The sequence below is a fragment of the Haemaphysalis longicornis genome, unplaced genomic scaffold (genome assembly GCF_048455015.1).
Source record: "Haemaphysalis longicornis isolate Haplotype H1 unplaced genomic scaffold, Haemaphysalis longicornis Haplotype H1 scaffold_2, whole genome shotgun sequence".
Taxonomy (NCBI): Eukaryota; Metazoa; Arthropoda; class Arachnida; order Ixodida; family Ixodidae; genus Haemaphysalis; species Haemaphysalis longicornis.
Window position 1 is genome coordinate 253,610,778 of NW_027526295.1, and position 18,494 is coordinate 253,629,271.

General features: G+C 47.3%; 1 protein-coding gene across 1 annotated transcript in view; it reads right to left on the bottom strand.

The window, feature by feature from the left end:
• LOC144170411 (uncharacterized) overlaps positions 1 to 14,847 on the bottom strand; it is a 37,211-nt gene extending 22,364 nt beyond the window's left edge. The window contains exon 1 of the mRNA XM_077700196.1: positions 14,174 to 14,847. Within this exon, the coding sequence (XP_077556322.1) occupies positions 14,174 to 14,719 (546 nt within the window). The 5' untranslated portion in view covers positions 14,720 to 14,847. The remainder of the gene's footprint in view (positions 1 to 14,173) is intronic.
• Positions 14,848 to 18,494: the final 3,647 nt, after the last annotated feature.

Sequence of the window (18,494 nt, forward strand, 5' to 3'; positions counted from 1 at the left end):
TTGCAAAGCAAGCTAAAGAAGGTGACCCTGATTCACGCATCTGCTGCAGGCATCGAAGAGTTTCGCATGGAAAAGCGCGAAGAATGGAAGCGTCTGCCACGCATCCGAGGCATCCAGTCCTGGCACGTGTGATCTGTCACGAAGGAATACCCAAACGAACAGCGTTTAACTGTCGCTAGAACTGCTGAAATTGAGCCCACTGCCATTTGCCCGTTATCAGTTTCCTGTGCTTGACTGTATGAGAGCCCGAGGAAGCTGTGGTGCAGATATTATAAAGATTTTACTTGAGTTGCATTCCCACACATATGCCTTTTGCTGTGTTCCTGACTGTAAATAATTAATCACGGTAGTCTGACAGCCCATTTCCAAACTTGTGTCTTTTTACTTGAATAAATATTCTTGTGAAGAAAATCTGAAATCCCTTCAGTAATTTACTCGTGCTGTGACCGAAGCGCCATAATAATAGAAAATTTCGACCACTCCTACCACTTCTACCCGGTATAACCACCGGGTTATACCGGGTAGTTACCTGTTGTTTCGAATCCTTCTTTCCTTTCCCTATAAGAAGAGTGGCGCTCGCAAAGAAGCGCTTTCGAGCTGGTATCGGCCAGAAAGTTAGCTCGTTAAAGACCACATTAGGGAAACAGAGGCTGGCAAAAAAAAAAAAAAAAAAAGAAGAAGAATCTCCAGAATAGTTTTTTTGTTTGGGAATATTGGAAAGAGATTGACCGTGCCGGCATGTGGCAGTGGAATGTGAATTACCGCCCGTGTACACCCGCGCAAAGTCCGGCAACCGCGGCCAGAACTTACCGCGGCGCGCCAAGACGCGTCGCGCGAGCCCCAAGTTTGGCCCCTTATAACTTTGTTCTGAAGAAAATGATGCAACATGTTTTTCCACAGTTTTGTTGTCCACGTAAAGGAGTCTTGTTTCCGCAATTTGGAAGAAAATCGAGTGTGGGTTTTTTTTTATATTGAGTTTTGAATTAGCGCAATTTTTGAAAAAGAGCCGCAGTTATTCAATTTTTTTAGTACTTATAAATTTTCTACAAACACCATCTTTTGCTGATGCGTTCCTACACGTATGGCCAATAAAATAGCTGACTTACAAGTTTTTCCGAAAAGAAGAAATGTAGATAGGGGGCGTCAAAAACAGTAACAAACTATCGTCTGGGCCGATTTCACGATTTTTTTTAATGTTTTGTTCGCTGCTGGACGCTGATTTTGCGTTACACGGATTAGAATTCTGGTCTAGTTTATGGCCCAAAACATTTTTTACACACCCCTTGTACTCCTTGACGTACACAGAGACGCAAACTTGAGAAAATCTGCAGTTGACGGAACCACCGCTGTGCTCCGGGCACATTCAAACATTTTTTTCTCCCGAACTACGCACATCAGGAGAAAACAAACTTGATCTTCGGGGGTTTCCATATTGCGCGCATATATAATAAAAAAAACAAGAATGAACAAAAAATGGTCGTGCACACGCATGTTCGTTCTCTCGTGGAATCACCCATGGAGAACACCAACCTAATTTTAATCCGCCAGAAAGGTCGTGTCGAAGAGCTGAAGAATTACACTCCCACCACCGTTTTCCCTCTGTTACCGGCATTTATTGTGTTTATCCCGTGTTATAGTTGGTCACATAAACGACACCCTAGCTTCGCAACTACCTAGACAACAGGCTGGATTTAGAAGAGGTTGCTTGAATAGTCATATTCAATTCATCAAACAGGTAAATCCAGAAATGCTCGGTGTATATTAAACCTCCTTACACTGTCAGTGATAGATTACGAGAAAGCGTTTGATTCAGTGAACACCACAGCATTGAAAACAGTGATCGGAGCCAGAAGTAGCGGAGAGTTGCATGGGTGTTGGAGAACATATATATGCAAGAGATGTACGGGCGTGATAATCCTTCATAAGAAGGGTGATAGGTTCCCTATAAGTAAGGGTGTAGCGCACAACAGCTTGTCCAAAAGGTGCTCTTAGAAAGCCTGGTCGGAAGACGTATTTAGAAAGCCTGGTCGAAAGAAGTATTTAAAAACTTTCAAATTTTGCGCCACAGTGACGTGTATGAGCAAGAATGACGTCATACGGGCCAACAATAAGACATAATTTTCAGTGCGTTAACTGCACGTTAGCATTCAAGTGATGCGGTCAAATGGAACTAGAGGCCCCATTACAGTCGTCCAGTCATGTGTCTTCGCGACAGGTCACTTAGGCGGCCGCCAATCGCACAAACAAGGTTCCGTGACGTCATAGAAAAGTTGCGGGAAATTGGCTAGGGGGTCGCGACTGCTTCACACGTTTTCTTTAATATCTCCGTTATTTGTTCGAAGATTGCGATGATATTGGTATCATTGTTATCGGGACGAAGCAGTCTTTCTAATAAACCCAACTTTATTTTGTCTTCATGGCTCCTTTAAGCCGCAAACGCTGCGGGAGCGCACCGATCCCGAAGGGTCTACCGAACACAGGAAGATGGCCCTCGACTCTCTTCTCTTATATGTTCGAGAAGCCGCCATAGAGGACCACGTTTAATCGGGACGCCCCCCCCCCCCCCCCCCCCCCCCCTCATTCTTCAACTCCCTTCTCCCACCTCCCCCTCCGACGATGACAAAGGTCAAGGCAGGGAGTGTAATTAATTTTAATAAATAAATATCACAACAACAGGAACGTCAAAACAGCGCTCAAGGACGGGGAGAGGAACGTCTTGTGTTGTCGTTCATCGTCGCGTCCTTTTAGCGCTGTTTTGAAATATTTTTTGCTAAACACCCAGGAAAACCTCGGCAGCGACCACTGTCTCGTCACTATCGGGGTTGAATCTGGGCTAGCCAAAGGAAAGTCCGGCAAAAAACTACAGTTCGTCGACTGGGATGCATTCCGTCGCGGGCTTTGAGCCGAAGAACAAGGCCCGCTGGGCGCGGAGGACGGCATATCTGAGATCGACATAACAGACATTCAGTGCTTAGCAGAACAACTTCACGCAGACGCTAAACGTGCCACTAAGGTTGTACCGGAAGAGGCAAAGCTCCGAAAGGCCGACGCAAAGTTGCTGCATATGTTGGAAGCTAAGCGTAGCTTACACACACGACTCGAGAAGCAAATTAAGCTTAACCGAAACCTGCGGCGACGACCAGCCGCCGGGTGTAGGAACAAATGGTCCCGGAACAAATGGTCCCGGAATAAATGGCTCCGGAACTTATGGTCCCGGAATTTATGGTCCCGGAACAAATGGTCCCAACTCGAAAGTAGGAACAAATTGTCCCGGAACTTATGGTCCCGGAACAAATGGTCCCAGGCACCTCTTCGGGCAAAATGATTCTATAAAACTCCACGTTGGTTTTCTGTTCAAATTTGTTGTATCTTGCTGGAGGGCAGTTTATAATTTCTTTAGTTCCTCTTTTTTTTTTTCAGATTCCGTTAAACCGCTTATCTCAATTTACACTATTATATCGATAAAACGCGGTATTTCTCCAAACATTCATTTTTGTGCTAGTGCAGGGCATTACACGATTGGCCCGTTTGGGGATTTTTTTATTCGTATTTCCGCCGTTTTTCTCCGGCCTTTTTTATTTTTGTCTTCGCAATTTTTATACGTTGAAGACGAATATTGTTATTTATTACTTCTCTCTCTCTTCAGTTATTCGATTTTTGTAATGTTCTCATTTTTTTTTTTCTGTTTTCTATGCCCCCTCCCTTCCCCTCATAAGTTTTCTCAGTCACCGCAACTATTTCCAGGCACGGCCAGACTTAATGCTCCCTTCCCGTTTAAGAAGATAGTTTCTGAGTCCGGCCGTGTTCCAGGAAGCCGCACCTGTAGCGGGACGCCGCTAGTACTTATAAGCGAGATTGGGGACAGGCACAGTCTCCAGACATGCGGACGTCTGATCGCTAGCGTCGGCTGAGCTACTGGTCAAGCCAGGCTGTCGCGACAGTCAGCACCATGGCCAATTTCTTCTAAAGAGGGCAATGAGGGCCATCTCAAGCAAAGAAATTTGTTACCGAAGCGAGTGCACTTAGAGCCACTAAATAAAAATATTGTCGCAGCCCTTTATTGTATTCGCTTCAAACACCGGCCCTGGGCTGCCCAGTACAGCTGATTTTGATTGAAGTGTCTGCCACTGGTTTGCCTGGTATTCGGAATAACAAAAAAAAGGCGTGCAAAGGAATCACGCGAGGACGTACATGTGCGACAAAAAAACTGTATACCGTATTTCACTCAAGTAAATTCAGCCTTAGCAAATATATTATATATACTTTCATAAAGCGTATTCAGAATGCTGCCCAAACCTCTAAAGAGTCCATAACATGCTCTGAGGACACACCTGCCATGGACGGCCACCTAGCAAAACTTGTGGAACCGAGCTAAACACCTAACTCGTAAATACAGACGACTAGGGAAACGCCACGTCGACCTAGTGAAACTATAAGGCACCAATACAAACTGATTCAAGAATATCAGAAACAATTGGCTCATGAGCACTGGCAAGAGCTATGCTCAACTTTAGGCAAAGAGCGCAAACTCTCGAAGCTTTGGAGAATCTACAGAGGCATGACAGGAAAGGGCAAACAACGTCTTCCCCTCTTCGCGACGCTCACGCTACACAACACCCCGGTCCCCGGAGGTAGTCGAGCGGGAGATTATAGCAACGCTTTTCCCTTCAGCAAGTACGCAACCCCGCACGTCCCTACCTATCATCAAACTAGACTCGGACGACTCAGCTTTAGACACCCCTTTTACGATGGCAGAACTTCGCACCGCCATCCGACAAAGCAAGGTGAAATCATCCCCAGGACATGATGGAGTCACGTGGCGACACATCCGTAACCTCGACGAGCCTCAGCTAGAACAACTTCTTGGCCTTATAAATCATTCCTGGAACACAAGAGAAATTCCTGACACCCTGAAGCTTTCCCTGGTTAACCTCATTCCAAAGCCTGGAAAAGACCCTTCTGTCATCTCCAACCTTAGACCCATATCTCTTACACCCACGTTATGCAAACTGATCGAACGCCTGATTAACAACCGGCTACAATACCATTTGGAATATGTGAACCCATGGTTTCACCCGTCCCAAACTGGCTTTCGTCCGTACCTAGGGACACACGATTGCCTCTGGCTCTTACGACGGGTAATCAACAGATCCCCGTACGACCGCGGACTTCCCGACTACGTCCTTACTGTAGACCTTCGGAAAGCATTCGACAGAGTAGATCAAACGACGATTTTGACTGAACTCGCCCAAGCCTTCCCCAGCAAAAAAGCACAAGTTTGGGTTCGTAACTTTCTCCACAACCGGCCCATTCAACTCAGCAGCACGCTCCCTGGACGAACACCCAATACCTACTACAACGACAAAGGTGTTCCACAGGGATCTATACTCGGACCCGTACTCTTCAACATCGTCATGGCAAAGTTAGCCAAAACTCTAGAACAGGAAACGTCAGCCCGTTTCGCAATATACGCTGACGATATTACGATATGGACGGAAGGTAGAGACTACTCGTCAACATCCGGCATGCTGGTCGAGCTGCAGTCGGCGGTGAACAGCCTCGAAGCATGCATACCGAAACTTGGCCTAGAACTTGGCCTTGACCTAGGACAAGATGCCCCAACACACACCCACGATGCCCCTACTGCAACACTGACGTCAAATCAAATCTCCACCACCTAGTGTGGACATGCCCACACTTTGCCAAACATCGCCCAGAAAGTTTACAAACATTAATCCCGATACCCTATCACATGCAGCACATACTGGATTAGACGCATCTTTATTACGAACAATTGCCGCTTTTGCAGTTAAGAGTGGTCTGGCGCGAGTAGTCTAACTAGGGCCGGCCCCGGTGAAGACTTCGAGGCACCCATAACACGAATCCCCTCTTTGAATATGGACCTTGATTAGTAATCCCCTTCCTTCCACCCCTCTCCCCACTCTACGGCAAGCGCCCTCCTTGCTCCAATAAAAAGACTCAATCAATTAATCAATCAATCAATATCAACAGATGCAAAATATATTGTGCACAAATACAAACATATAAACATACAAATGTATTGAGCACAAATACAAACATATAAACATAGATACATTGACCCCCTTCCTTCCCTCATACAGGCGCTCAAGCATAGGAGCAGTAGTGGTGGGACCATTTCTTCCTAGTTTGAAGTTGGGACCATTTGTTCCGGGACCATTAGTTCCGGGATTATAAGTTCCGGGGCCATTAGCTCCAGGACCATTTGTTCCGGGACCATTTATTCCGCGACCGCCAGCCGCCATCAACCTACAAAAACGTAGGCACAACTAACTCTTCAAACATGGCATAGCACATGCGATCGCATGGACTTACGTGAGCCTTCCCAAAACCTGGAACATCCTGCGCTGTCTCATTGACCCCGAAAACAGTAAAACTACCCGAAGAAGCAACCTCAGCATACTTCTCCAGGAATTTCGGGGCACAAACACGGAATCTCCCAAAGCTATTCAGGACAGATACATTGGCGACTGCACGCGCGCTGCAATGCTATCGGGTTCAGTCACCCAACGATTCCGTCGGCCAATTATCGCAAGTTTTCCTCTCCCCTACCCTCATCGATGGGGAGCGACCCGGCTTTGTATGCGATGACGCGGCGGAGAGGGACGCTTCTGCTGGACACAAGGCGCTTTCCGCGGCTTCCCGCCGGCGAGGCAGGGAGGTAGGGAGGGATTTACAAAGACGTGCAGCATTGCTTTTCCGGCGGCAATCGTCAGCGGGGGACTGCTTTGTTGTGGTCCGAGACGCTGCTATTCAACGAGTACTCCACGCCGGATTATCGACCGGGTCCGGGCGTCCTCCCGGCGCTTCAACCATTGCATCATCAAGAGTCAACTGAACATTAACCTGTGCAAAGTGCCATCTCTTTGTGAGTGTGTGGACGTCAGCTGAGGCGCCCCTGATTGGACCATACTGACGTCAGTCGAGGAAAGGGGGAAACGGGGCGGACCCAACCTGGTTATTTAATCTCGTGCGCGCAGGAGCGCAGACCCCTGTTCACTCAGTCAAACACCATGTAGATATCTGTACATAAAGTTTCTTTCGTCGCCCTACAAGCCCCAATATTTGCCCCAACTCCGGATCAACGTACGCCACCACCGGTCACGCTACCAGATCCGCAACACTCCCTATGTGGGCAACGATAATTTGCTCTTCTTGACCGGCCCATCACTGTAAGTGAAGTTAGGGGCGCTAATCTTGTCACTGCACACTCGCTTTGCTCCTGGCCCGGACGGCATTACAAATAAAATGCTCGGAAACCTAGATGACGAGGCCGTTGAAGCCTTCACAGGATACATGGACGTATGCGGGCGTTTTACCGGCTCAGTGGAAAAAGGCCAAAGTCGCCGTGATACCTAATCCAGGCACAAAGGTCCAGATTGAAAACCCTAGACCTATTTTCCTCAGTTACTGCGTTGGAAACTATTGGGACACGTTCTAATCGAATCACCAATACATGAAGGCCAATGGACTTTTTCTGCACTCCATGATCGGGTTCCTAATAAAGTTATATCTATCTACTTGAACTATGATATCTTCTACTCTAGTTTGTTCTCTGATCCAGATAGCTCGTTTACTGTCCTTGAGTTTTATTCCTAGCATTATTCATTCCATGGCCCGTTGAGCCGACCTAAGTTTCCTTTCTGGTTGTTTAGTAAGGTGCCAAGTTTCAGCTCCGTATGTAACCACCGGCAGTATCGTATGCACTGGTTGTAGATTTTTCTTTTGAGTGACAGAGGTAGCTTACTTTTCATTATTTAGGAGTATTTGCTGGGTGTTCCCCAACCCATACCTATTCTGCGCCGGATTTTCCTCTCGTGGTTGGGGTCAGCAGTAATCATCTGTCCAAGGTATAGTTCACGGCTGAGTGTTCACGGTGCTCAGCCAATAACAGCATTGCACACATCCTGTAGGACTGCCCTCGCTTTGCCGACTGTCGACAACAAGCCTTCAAAAGCGTAGGATTAGCAATCCCACCGAGCATTAATGATTGCTTTATCCAAGTCGTTCCAATCGGAGCGAAGGACGGCGCCTGCTCGCCGCTCTACGAAACTTCGTCGAGAACTCTGGCCTTCACCATTTCCTTTTTCCCCAACTCCCATTACCTAATCCCTCTCTCTTAGACACCAAAGTTCGCTAAAGCGTAACATGGCGTCTTTGTATCCCTTGTACATAAAATAAATGCGTGTTACCACCACCATATTCTTTTACTTCTGCTAGCGTTTCGTTTCCTACGCTGAAGAGAACGTTTTTGGCATGCTTATTCATAAATTGCGAATGGTACATAGCGAATGGTACATATTTAACGTTTTAATACGAAAATTGAAAACTCAATCACAGCAGCGTCTTACAGAACCAGTTTGGTTGACATCGGGACCATGTAATTTCGCTAAAATATTATTTAATCAATAATGCCATTACTCTTTCTTTATACAGGGTGTCCCCACTGATGTCCTAACTATCATGCACCAAGATTTAAAAAAAGAGCAATGGCGTTACTCGAAGAGAAGCGGACAGTAATTTTTTTCGTTGATGAGACTTCGCTAATTAATTGTAATTAATTTTCTAACTTGAGAACTACTACTGTCCTAATCACTGAAGTGTCAATGAGGCACTTGTAGGTGCTCACTAGGGGCATCTAACTGCGGTATTTTCAGCGACAAACTAATTGCGTACTCATTTATTCTGGCTGATAAAGAAAACCCGCGAAATATGAAAAATACCATGTGACGGCGCTTCCGTGCGCATTGTAAAGCAGCGTCCCCAATAACCTGACTGAAAGCAACTGCTTCGCCTGTCACCCGCCCGAAGAGACAGCGCATCACCTTGATAATGGCATGCATGGAAGGAGCAGCAACAGCAAGTTGTTGTTGTTGTTGTTGTTCCTTTTTGTTTGTGGCGCGCACCCACTTGGGGGATTGGCCAGGATCGGGAGATATATTGGGGCTAATGTGCCCGATTTAGGAGACTAAATTTTGGAGAAAAAAAAAATTGTTGATCAGAATAATTGCACAACAAATACATGAATTTGTAGAATGAAAGTGTGCACTATGCAGGAATTTGCAAGAAAAGGCTATGCGGGATTTTGCAATAGGCTCTTATTTCGTCTGTGTACAAGAAGAGCGGCTAACAGGGTAGGCGCCTAGTCTCTGAGACGTAGGTATGAACGGCCGTAACCAAATTCCTGTGGGGAAACCCAAGCGAAATGGCACCGAACGGCAGTAAGACCGGCATTGAAAGGGTAAGTCCAAGGTGGTGAATTGGCTCCACGAGGTATTTTCTTCTCATTGAAGAGAAGCCGCGGCAATGTAAGAAAAAATGCTCTAGGGTTTCGGGTTCATCACAAAGAGCACAATGACGAGATGAGGTGAGCTCAGCGCGGTGCATGTAGAAGTTGAGCTGCGGAACTCTACAACGTAAGCTAGTTAAAGTAACATCACATTGGCGAGATTCGCAACATCGGAAGTCCCACGCATATGCAAAATGGGCGTAATCATCGAGGGAGGTGATGGCATCCTCCTGCCTCCTCGCCAGATGTTGATGCCGTCGGATCCGTGCTTCGGCCAGTATGGAGGGAAATGGACAGACGTCGATCGGAGGGCCGTCTAGTGCTGACCTCGCTAAAGAATCTGCTTCTTCATTCAGATATAAACCCTTATGCCCAGGCACCCATATCAAGCGGATTTCTCTTAAGTGGGAAGGAACTAAAAACCAAATGTGCGAAGAAGAGCAGAATTTTGGGGGGATATCAAAGCGGAGCAAACAGCTAATGAATCAGACACAATTACGACATTTCATATCTGGGGAGGTAAGCTTTTTAATGCTATGACTATTGCCATAAACTCAGCATAGAATATTGGGGTGAAGTCCGGTAGGCGAATCGAAAGCGACCAGTTGAGTTGTGGACTGAAAATCCCCACACCCGCTCTCTCCTCAAGTTGAGACGCATCAGTCGCTACAACCACGTATGTATCCAAGCTAGACAGATAGTCGTTCAACAAACCGGTTAGTATACGTGTAGGTAGCCTTTTCGCATTGTTAGGGAAAATGTTATTAAAGGTTAGGGGAACAGGGAGAGCTTCCCAGGACATCTGCATAACGGACGAAATGTTAATATTAAGAGGTGAAAGTAATGTCTGGGCATACACACATTGAGGGCGGTATTGGTGGGGCCACCACGAGTTAAAAAATAAAGCCGGTCGAGCCACCATCAGCGACAAATCTCTGCTGAGGGGCGATTCGAAAATCCGTCAGAGCACTTAAAAGCTTAAACCGAGACTCTAGTGCAGGCAGCCGGGACTCTAAGTACGGAAGGCCGAGACACAATCTCAGGGCACGTCGATCTAGCAGTATAAGCGGATTGAGTTTGTACATCGGAGATCCTGAAAAGAGAGCACAGCCAAATTCTAAGATAGGGCGCACGTACGCGCGGTAAATGAATATTAAGGTGTCTCTTCTCATCCCAAAATTCCGGTTGCTAATTCTTCGCAACAGGCCAAGTGCCCGTTCCCCCTTCGTCGTAATGTGCTTTATATGATGCCGCCAATCAAGAGTCTCATAAATAATACCCAAGTATTTTAGAGTTGTCACTTGCGGAATAAAATCCTCCCGGTATCTAAGGCAGAGGGTAACAGGCACTGATACGGGGAATACCAGGACCGCGCACTTGGCAACGTTCATCGACAAATTCAGATTTTACAGCCACCTTTCGAGAGAATCCAAATAATTTTGTGACGCCTGATAAAGCTCATGTATGCCCCGTGCTGCTGCGAAAAAGGCTATATCGTCCGCATAAACGTAACCGCAGACTTCATTGTTGGTAGGAATGGATCTCATCAGTATGTTAAACAGAACCGGAGAAAGCACTGACCCTTGTGGAACGCCCCTTGTATGATGTAGTGTGGAAGTCTTAAAACCATTTTTCGAGCAAAAGAACTTGCGGCCAGATAGAAACTGCTGAATCCATGAAATAATGTAATTGGGTATCCCGCATTCTTTAAGTTTAGCTATAAGGACGCTGTATTCTATACTGTCACGTATGATTTCGCAATGTCCAGTGTGACAAGCGTGCAGATATAGTTTGTTTCTACGGGCAAACTGGATACGACTCTCCAGGTCCACATGGGCGGACCAAATGGAGCAGCCTGGACGGAAGCCAATCTCATGTGCACTCATTAAATTTTCCCTAGATAGGAATCGAAGTAAACGGCCGTATACAATTAATTCGGTCAATTTGACTAAGTTACTGGTCAAAGCAATTGGGCGAATGTTGTCTGGGAGAAAGCCAAGACTGGGATTTTTTAGTAGGGGTACAATTTTTGCAATTTTCCAATCTTCGGGCACCCATGCTTTCTCCAATGACGTGTTGATAATGTTTAATAGATCGTGAGGAGATTCCTCAAAGAGTAGCTGTATCGCTGTAGTCGAGATGCCATCGGGTCCCGGGGAAGCTGGTGGGAGGCGCATAACTATATCCGCCATTTCCTCCATCGTGACAGGGGTAAAGTCAAAAACTGGGGTATTTTCCAATATCATGGGTCGGAGAGTAGCCGTAAACCTTGTTTGCAAGGCTCGGGCGACTTTTTCGAGCGACTTCTTCCGGCGTTTCCACAATGGATACACCGTTGCTTCTGTCGTCAGTGCTCTTGCGGTTACGCAAAAAAGCAAAAAGAATACGCCGGTTTTTCGTTTTGGAAAGCGCGGAGAACCGTTGCGAATAATAGTCTTGCTTAGCCGTTGAGATGGTTCGGCGAAAGATTGCGGAATAATACTTGAAATTGGTCCAATTATTGGGGCTCTGATTACGGATAAATTTTTTCCACGCTGCTTTCCTGCGCCGATAATCTCTCGTGCAATCATTATTCCACCACGGGCTTATACCGTCTCTCTTGGTTGACGAAACAACAAACTCTGAATTTTTTAGTGTACTTTTCATTAATGCTGTGACGTTTAGGGCCCTAAGCTCCATATAATCACTGGGCAGAGATGCAAGGGACGAACTCAACTTCTTTTTCATGAGTTCATAGTTAACCAAGGTCCGCAACACACGGTTAGGTGTGCTTGGGGAGACCGCAATATCAAAAATTATCAGAACGTGGTCGCTACTTGTAGGACCATCTACTGTACACCAACTAGAAACCAACCCACCCTTTACGAATGTTAAGTCTAAGACTGAGCGCGTTTGATTCCGAAAAAAAGTCGCACTACCCGAGTTAAGACATACTAAATTATTTTCCTCTGTCCAGTCTAATAAACGCCAACCAGAAGTGTCGGTCTTGAAGCCCCAGCTCACATGGTGTGAATTAAAATCTCCGGCAACTATGACGTTTTGATTACAGGAGGAAAGGGCGAGATCCAGCGGTTCTGTGGTGGACACTCCGTTGGGGAAATAGGCATTCAGAACAGAGAAGGAAAGGCAACCTGGCAGACTTATATCTACCACCATGAGTTCACTAAACGGTGACGAAAACTGGAAGGCCAGCTTGGCTTTGTGGCAAATAGACCCCCTCCTCGCGTGTTCCTATCTAAGCGAAACACGCGAAAATTTGGTAAAGTAAATGGTTTGCCTCTAGACAGCCACGATTCTTGAAGGAGAATAATATCTGGGCAGTGATTATTTATAAGACATTTAAGATCTGTCAGTGCCGCAACTATCGAACGGCAGTTCCACTGGAGTACTCGGATCGACATTATGGAGAGTGAATGGCAGTCATGGCTGCCTCCAAGATGCTTTCTTTCAGTTTAATGATTTGCGGGCGCGTGTGCAGATAAGGCACAAACTCGGTCAGGATTTCTTCTTCTTTCTTTTGTTTATTTCATTCTGGCTAACTCAGAGGCAGCCTGTTTGAGGACAGTGCTTTACGATGCGCGCGTAGGCGCCGTCACGTGGTATTTTTCATATTTCGCGGGTTTTCTTTATCAGTCAGAATAAATGTGTACGCAATTAGTTCATCGCTGAAAATACCGCAGTTAGATGCCCCTCGTGGGTACCTACAAGTGCCTCATTGACACTTTAGTGATTAGGACAGCACTTATCAAGTTAGATAATTAATTACAATTAATTAGTTAAGTCTCATTAACGAAAAAATTACTGTCCGCTTCTCCACAGTACTGCAAACATTATGCACTAGGTTTTCTTCGAGTTACGCCATTACTCTTTTTTTTTAAATCTTGGTGCATGATAGCTGGGACACCCGGCATATGACAATATGACTGTCAGCGTTTTGTACAAACGTCGTTCTAGCATGCCAGCAATTCATTCTTGGTTAGGTAAATAACGGCGCTGAAGAATGGGTTGGATGTTTAAGTAATCTGAATGGGTTTTTTTTATGGGCGTTCGTTTATTGAAGCACCATTCATCGTACGTTCAAAACCGGCCTCATGCAGCAAATATTTATTATACGTGAGCTTTTTATTTAAATATACCGAAGGAGAAGAAACAAGGAAGACGAGAAGGAACCATGATAGGAAAAGTAAATACAACAAAATACAAAATTTACCCTCCCTTCCTAAAGAAAGTTGGCAGAAGCGCGGAAGCTTTCTAGCATCAAAGCTGCGCCAAAATCTTCGCTAAAAGAGCGTCCGGCGTTCGGTGAAAGTGCGTCCGATCGACCGTCATACCTTCAAAGACGCAAATCGCAAACGAAGAGCGAACTCGTGCGACGAGTTTTCGCGCACTAAGTAAGCGCATCAACGAACAATCTAAATGTATAACTATGCGTGGTTTATGAGATAAATGTATGCTATTTTACTTCTTCTTCATGAGCGATGCATGCATTGCTTAATCTAGAACCGTTCCCCTTTTCGCGATTTTAAAGTAACCGTTTTCACACAATGGAAGCCAGGTTCCACGCACGCGCCATGTGTTCAGAGATCTTATCAAAGCTTTTCGGTCGACGAAAGGGTCTATGGGGGGAAATGCATTAGTTTTTTGACAGGACGCCATTGGTCCCACTAAGAAAGCTTTCGTTGTAATGATTAAACGCAGCACTAGGCAAAATTGGCAGGGCCGACTTGGCGTTTGGCGTAATTAAGCGCCTTTCGGGCCTACCCCCACCTTGAATGAGTAAGCGAGGTTTCAGGAAAAACAATCTAATCACCAACAGCCAAGCTGCGCCATGTTAAAAATGTTTACCTGCTTGAAGACGTTTCCGCTGATCTGGTTGAGCAGCGAGTTGCTGAAGGTCGACCATCGTCCGCCGCCCATCAAGTTCTCCATGTGTAACTGGATGTCGTCCACATCGAGCTTGGCGCTGACCTCGCGGACCCAGGGTCCGCCCCCGGGTCCCCTCTCCAGTTCGGCGCGGGCCGACGCCACGGCGTTGGTGGCGTTCATCCAGAAGGTTCCGTTTCCGCGGACCGCCACGAAGGCGAAGTCGCCGCTCACCACGTACTGTCCGCGCAGGGAGACCAGGTCCGTGAGCGTCGCCAGCTCGACCGTCTGGCCGGTGAGGTTTGCCGTGGCGCGCTCCAGTCGCGTCGCTGACAGCCCGTGCAGCTGCAGGTCCCAGAAGCGGCCGCGCACCGTCACCAGGGGCGAGCTGGTCGAGATGTTGAACTCCGGCACGGGCAGCGGGTCCTGAAGGTACCGCTCCAGGGACACCGAGCCGGTCCGTTGCCAGAGGCACGGAAGGGCCAGCGCCACAATTACCAGGCCTCCGTGCGCGGGCCGCACCATCATCGGGGCTTGCTGCCGCGTAACAGCAGCTGATAGCGTCGTATGTGCGTGCGGCCGGGCGTGGGGCCAGTGAGGCGTCGCGCGCGCGAGGAGATAAGCGGACTGACGGCTTGAAGGCTGGCTTGAGTTTCGTTTGGTGTGGCCCCGGCCGCCAATTCTCTTTTTCTCTTTTGCGGAGTGCAGACCGTTCGAGGGGGGGCATGTCTGGCTCGGGGGCCGGCCGGAGCTCTCGGCCTCTCTAGCCCGCCCCGACATCCCCCGCTCTACGTCCAGTCTATTTATTTACGCTGCGGCTGACGTAGGTCGTCGCAGGACCGAGAAAACGTGGCCACACGACGGACGACTGCGCTTGCAAGTGATGGTTGTGGCGTTCCGGCGTCCGCGTGTCTGTTTCTGGAGGGACCTGAGAGGTCGAGTTTCCGGTCTCCGTTAGCCATCTGGTATACCTCTGCAGTAGCGGCCGACCTTGTTTTTCAACACCCTTTTGTATGTTAAAGGACATCGCGATCTCTCTGCTTCGCGCTCTAAGCTAAACGTCGCTAAACCGTTCCGAAACACCAAAACATGCGTATACGTACCCGTGGTTTGTTATGATTTCCCTTGCTATATTGTTGTAAAGTAGTGGCGCAGTCATCGTATTTGTTATTTTGATTGATAACTCGAGGTACGTTTCCTTAGAAATTCGTGGGTTTCTAATGATTAGAAGCCGATAGTTTGTGAATAGACGGTTCTATTCACTAATCGTATATAATGTGCGAAATCTACTGTTCTTCGGCAGCATATAGAACAAGCTGCCGAAAACCCATCTATTTCACGCATCAAAGTTGATGCTTAGCGAAGCATTCCCTCGAACTCTAAAATGTCGCGTTTCCGTCGCCTCGCAGCCGAGGCGTTCAGCCGAGGAGTAAGGTATCGCCGTGCCCAAATATTGTGTCACAGAGCATGTTGTAATAACCATATTCGTAAGCGTTGAAGGCGCGCTAACATGGAGCAGATTATGGCTGAAACAGCTGTAATGCGGGCACTGAGACTGAAGGATGCCTAAACCACCTCATGGGGCGCATATTGGGACTTTCGGGTGTCTCCGAACAGCTTCGCCGGCTCCACCGAGGGGGAAATAAAAGAGAATTTATCGGCTATGGGGGGTTCCCTGTAAATTTAACTCCCCTCACTCCTTCTATAGAGGAATGGGATCTTGATTTCAGGCACAGCTGGGAGCGTTGGTAAAGGATAGGTGCAAATAAAGCGCCACCACGAAGATGGTTTATTTCTCGAGTTCTTAGTCTCGATCACCTACACAATTACGTAGGTCGTAAAAAAATGTGTAGCGAGCCTTCTGGTTCAATCAGCCGGTTGAGGGGAGGAAAAAGAAAAAAAAAAAACAGTGATTTAATTTAAGCGTACGTAAGAGAAGCTGGAAGGATAGTGGTGGCGTCCTCAGTGCAGGCCGCCTATCCCGCGCCCACGCTGATTCTCAAGCTTGGGGCTGATCAGTCTGCGCTGCTGCTCCTCCAGTGGGAGTGGGTTGGGATAAGTGGTTTATCCAGAATTTCGATTTTGGTGGTGGTGTCGAAGGGAAGATGTTACGGGGTGTGTGTATAAATCCCTGGACAGGGTGCTCCTGGTCGTGGAATCTTCTTTTTTTTGCGTGTGTGTGTGTGTGTGGGGGGGGGGGGGGGGGGGGGGGGGTAAATCCCTGGTTGAGATGTTCAGCCCTTCCCGATCAGCGGCGAGCATTCCGCCTCCCCGCATGCTAACTTACTCTCCTCCTGCTTCACTTTCGGCGGGGAGGGGGGCTTCAGACCACGAAATCTTTGACGAAGAGTGGAAGGGCTGTGGAGAGGGGGCAAGTGAAATAAAGGGTGGGTGAAGGCGCGTCCCCGCTGCTCGCTTGGCACAAACGCGCTACCACCGACAACGAGAAACGCGAGAGCCACTCGTTTGCAACAAGAGCGGGCACATTCCTTCTCTAGTTATAAGTTCCGCTACCCATTACATCCCACCAGCACCAACAGAATACTATCATTGATTGATTGATTGATTGTATGGTTTAACGCGCCGACGCAACGCAGGCGATGAGGCGCGCCGTAGTGGAGGGCTCCGGATTAATTTTGACCACCTGGGGATCTTTACCGTGCGCCGAAATCTCGTGCACACGGGCGTTTTTGCTTTTCGCCTCCATCAGAAAAGCGGCCGCCGCGGCAGGGAATCGAACCCGCGACCTCGTGCTCAGCAGCGCAACGCCTTAGCCACTGAGCCACCGCGGCGGGTAGAATACAATCATGCTCCAAAGCAGAGGTCGGCAACCTTTCGAGGTGGAGGGCCGATTTGCATGAAGCCGGCGCGGCAAGGGCCGGAGCAACGTATATATATGCCAGACGGCAAATCGGGGCGGAAGGGGGGAGGGGGGTATTTCTTGGACTGGTGCAGGAAAAGGAAGAGGAAGTTGAAGACGTTACCTGGCTAAGTGTGAAAATGGGTAGCAATGTAAGCTAGAAGCGATCTTTCTTTGTTCCTGTCTAGCCCCATGTGAGGTTCACATTGCCGTGTCAGCATTCAGAAGTGACAAGAGGAGGGGTTCTGACGTCGTGTCGGGGCCGCATAATACTTCCCCGCGGGCCGAAAGTTGCCGATTCCTGCGCCAAATGATGGGCTCTGCGTCAATCCATATGATTGGATTGCTCTATAGAATATATTTAAGGTACAGACGCAGGCAAAAGCATTGTGTCCGACACAAATACTGCTAAGTTGTGTCCTAGCTATTCTTCGATACAGAGCCATGCGTTGAATCACAAGTTTTCAGTGGCTAGCAAAACTACAAAAGTTGAGCGTCAGCGATTTTCTACAAGCCCAGCTTTACGGCATTGTTAAATTACACGTAGCATGCTGGTCATATATATAATGCCCCATCTCTTGCTGTCTCTTCGCACCAGCTTATTCTGCTATGTATTTTGCGTATGCGTTTCACGTGATCGATCGATTACGTGGTACTGTTTTCTTGCTGGCGGGCATGCCAGTAGTAAAAAATAATTTTGTTCCGACAAAGGGACTTTGTGATCTGCTCACTAACAATAATAACATCGATCTGCTTTATAACTCTCGTGTTCCCTTCGCGAACTTCTAAATATGTTCTTGATCTATTTTTCCCCCCCCCCATTTCAAAAGTCTCTTATCTTTCCTCTTTGTTTTACTTTTCTATTTGGTGTACTTTATAATCCTTGAATCGTGTCATCTTGTGGATATCTCTGAGTGCTTTGTTCAACTTCCATGACCATACTACTTTTAAATGGATCGAGCATTTCAGTCTCTAAATAAGTTTGGTTTTTTTTTTATTCGCTGCTTTTTTGTTTGTTTGTTTGTCAGATCAGTTCCGTCTTTTTTTTTTTTTTCTCCCAGTGCGCCAGAACAAAGGCTCCGGCTGTTCCCGGGCTTCTATATTAGCTTTGATTGATTGAGTGCTTGTTGTTATTATTATTATTATTATTATTATTATTATTATTATTATTATTATTATTGCGTACAATGCATGCTAACGGCGAACTGCTCCGTGTAAAAGAGATTAATGACACAGGCGTTATTTTTCACGGTACATTGTAAGCTTGCACTCACCACGACCGGATGTCTCCACACGTCAGTACAATCAATCCCTTTCCGTGCACTTCGACCTGAGCCCTCTTTGCTTGCAAAGCTCTACGCAACTACCTGCCGTCCAGATCATTTGTGAAGTGGTACGTGAAGAGCCAACTGTAAGCTATAATGGACACCAGTGGGTGGGTAC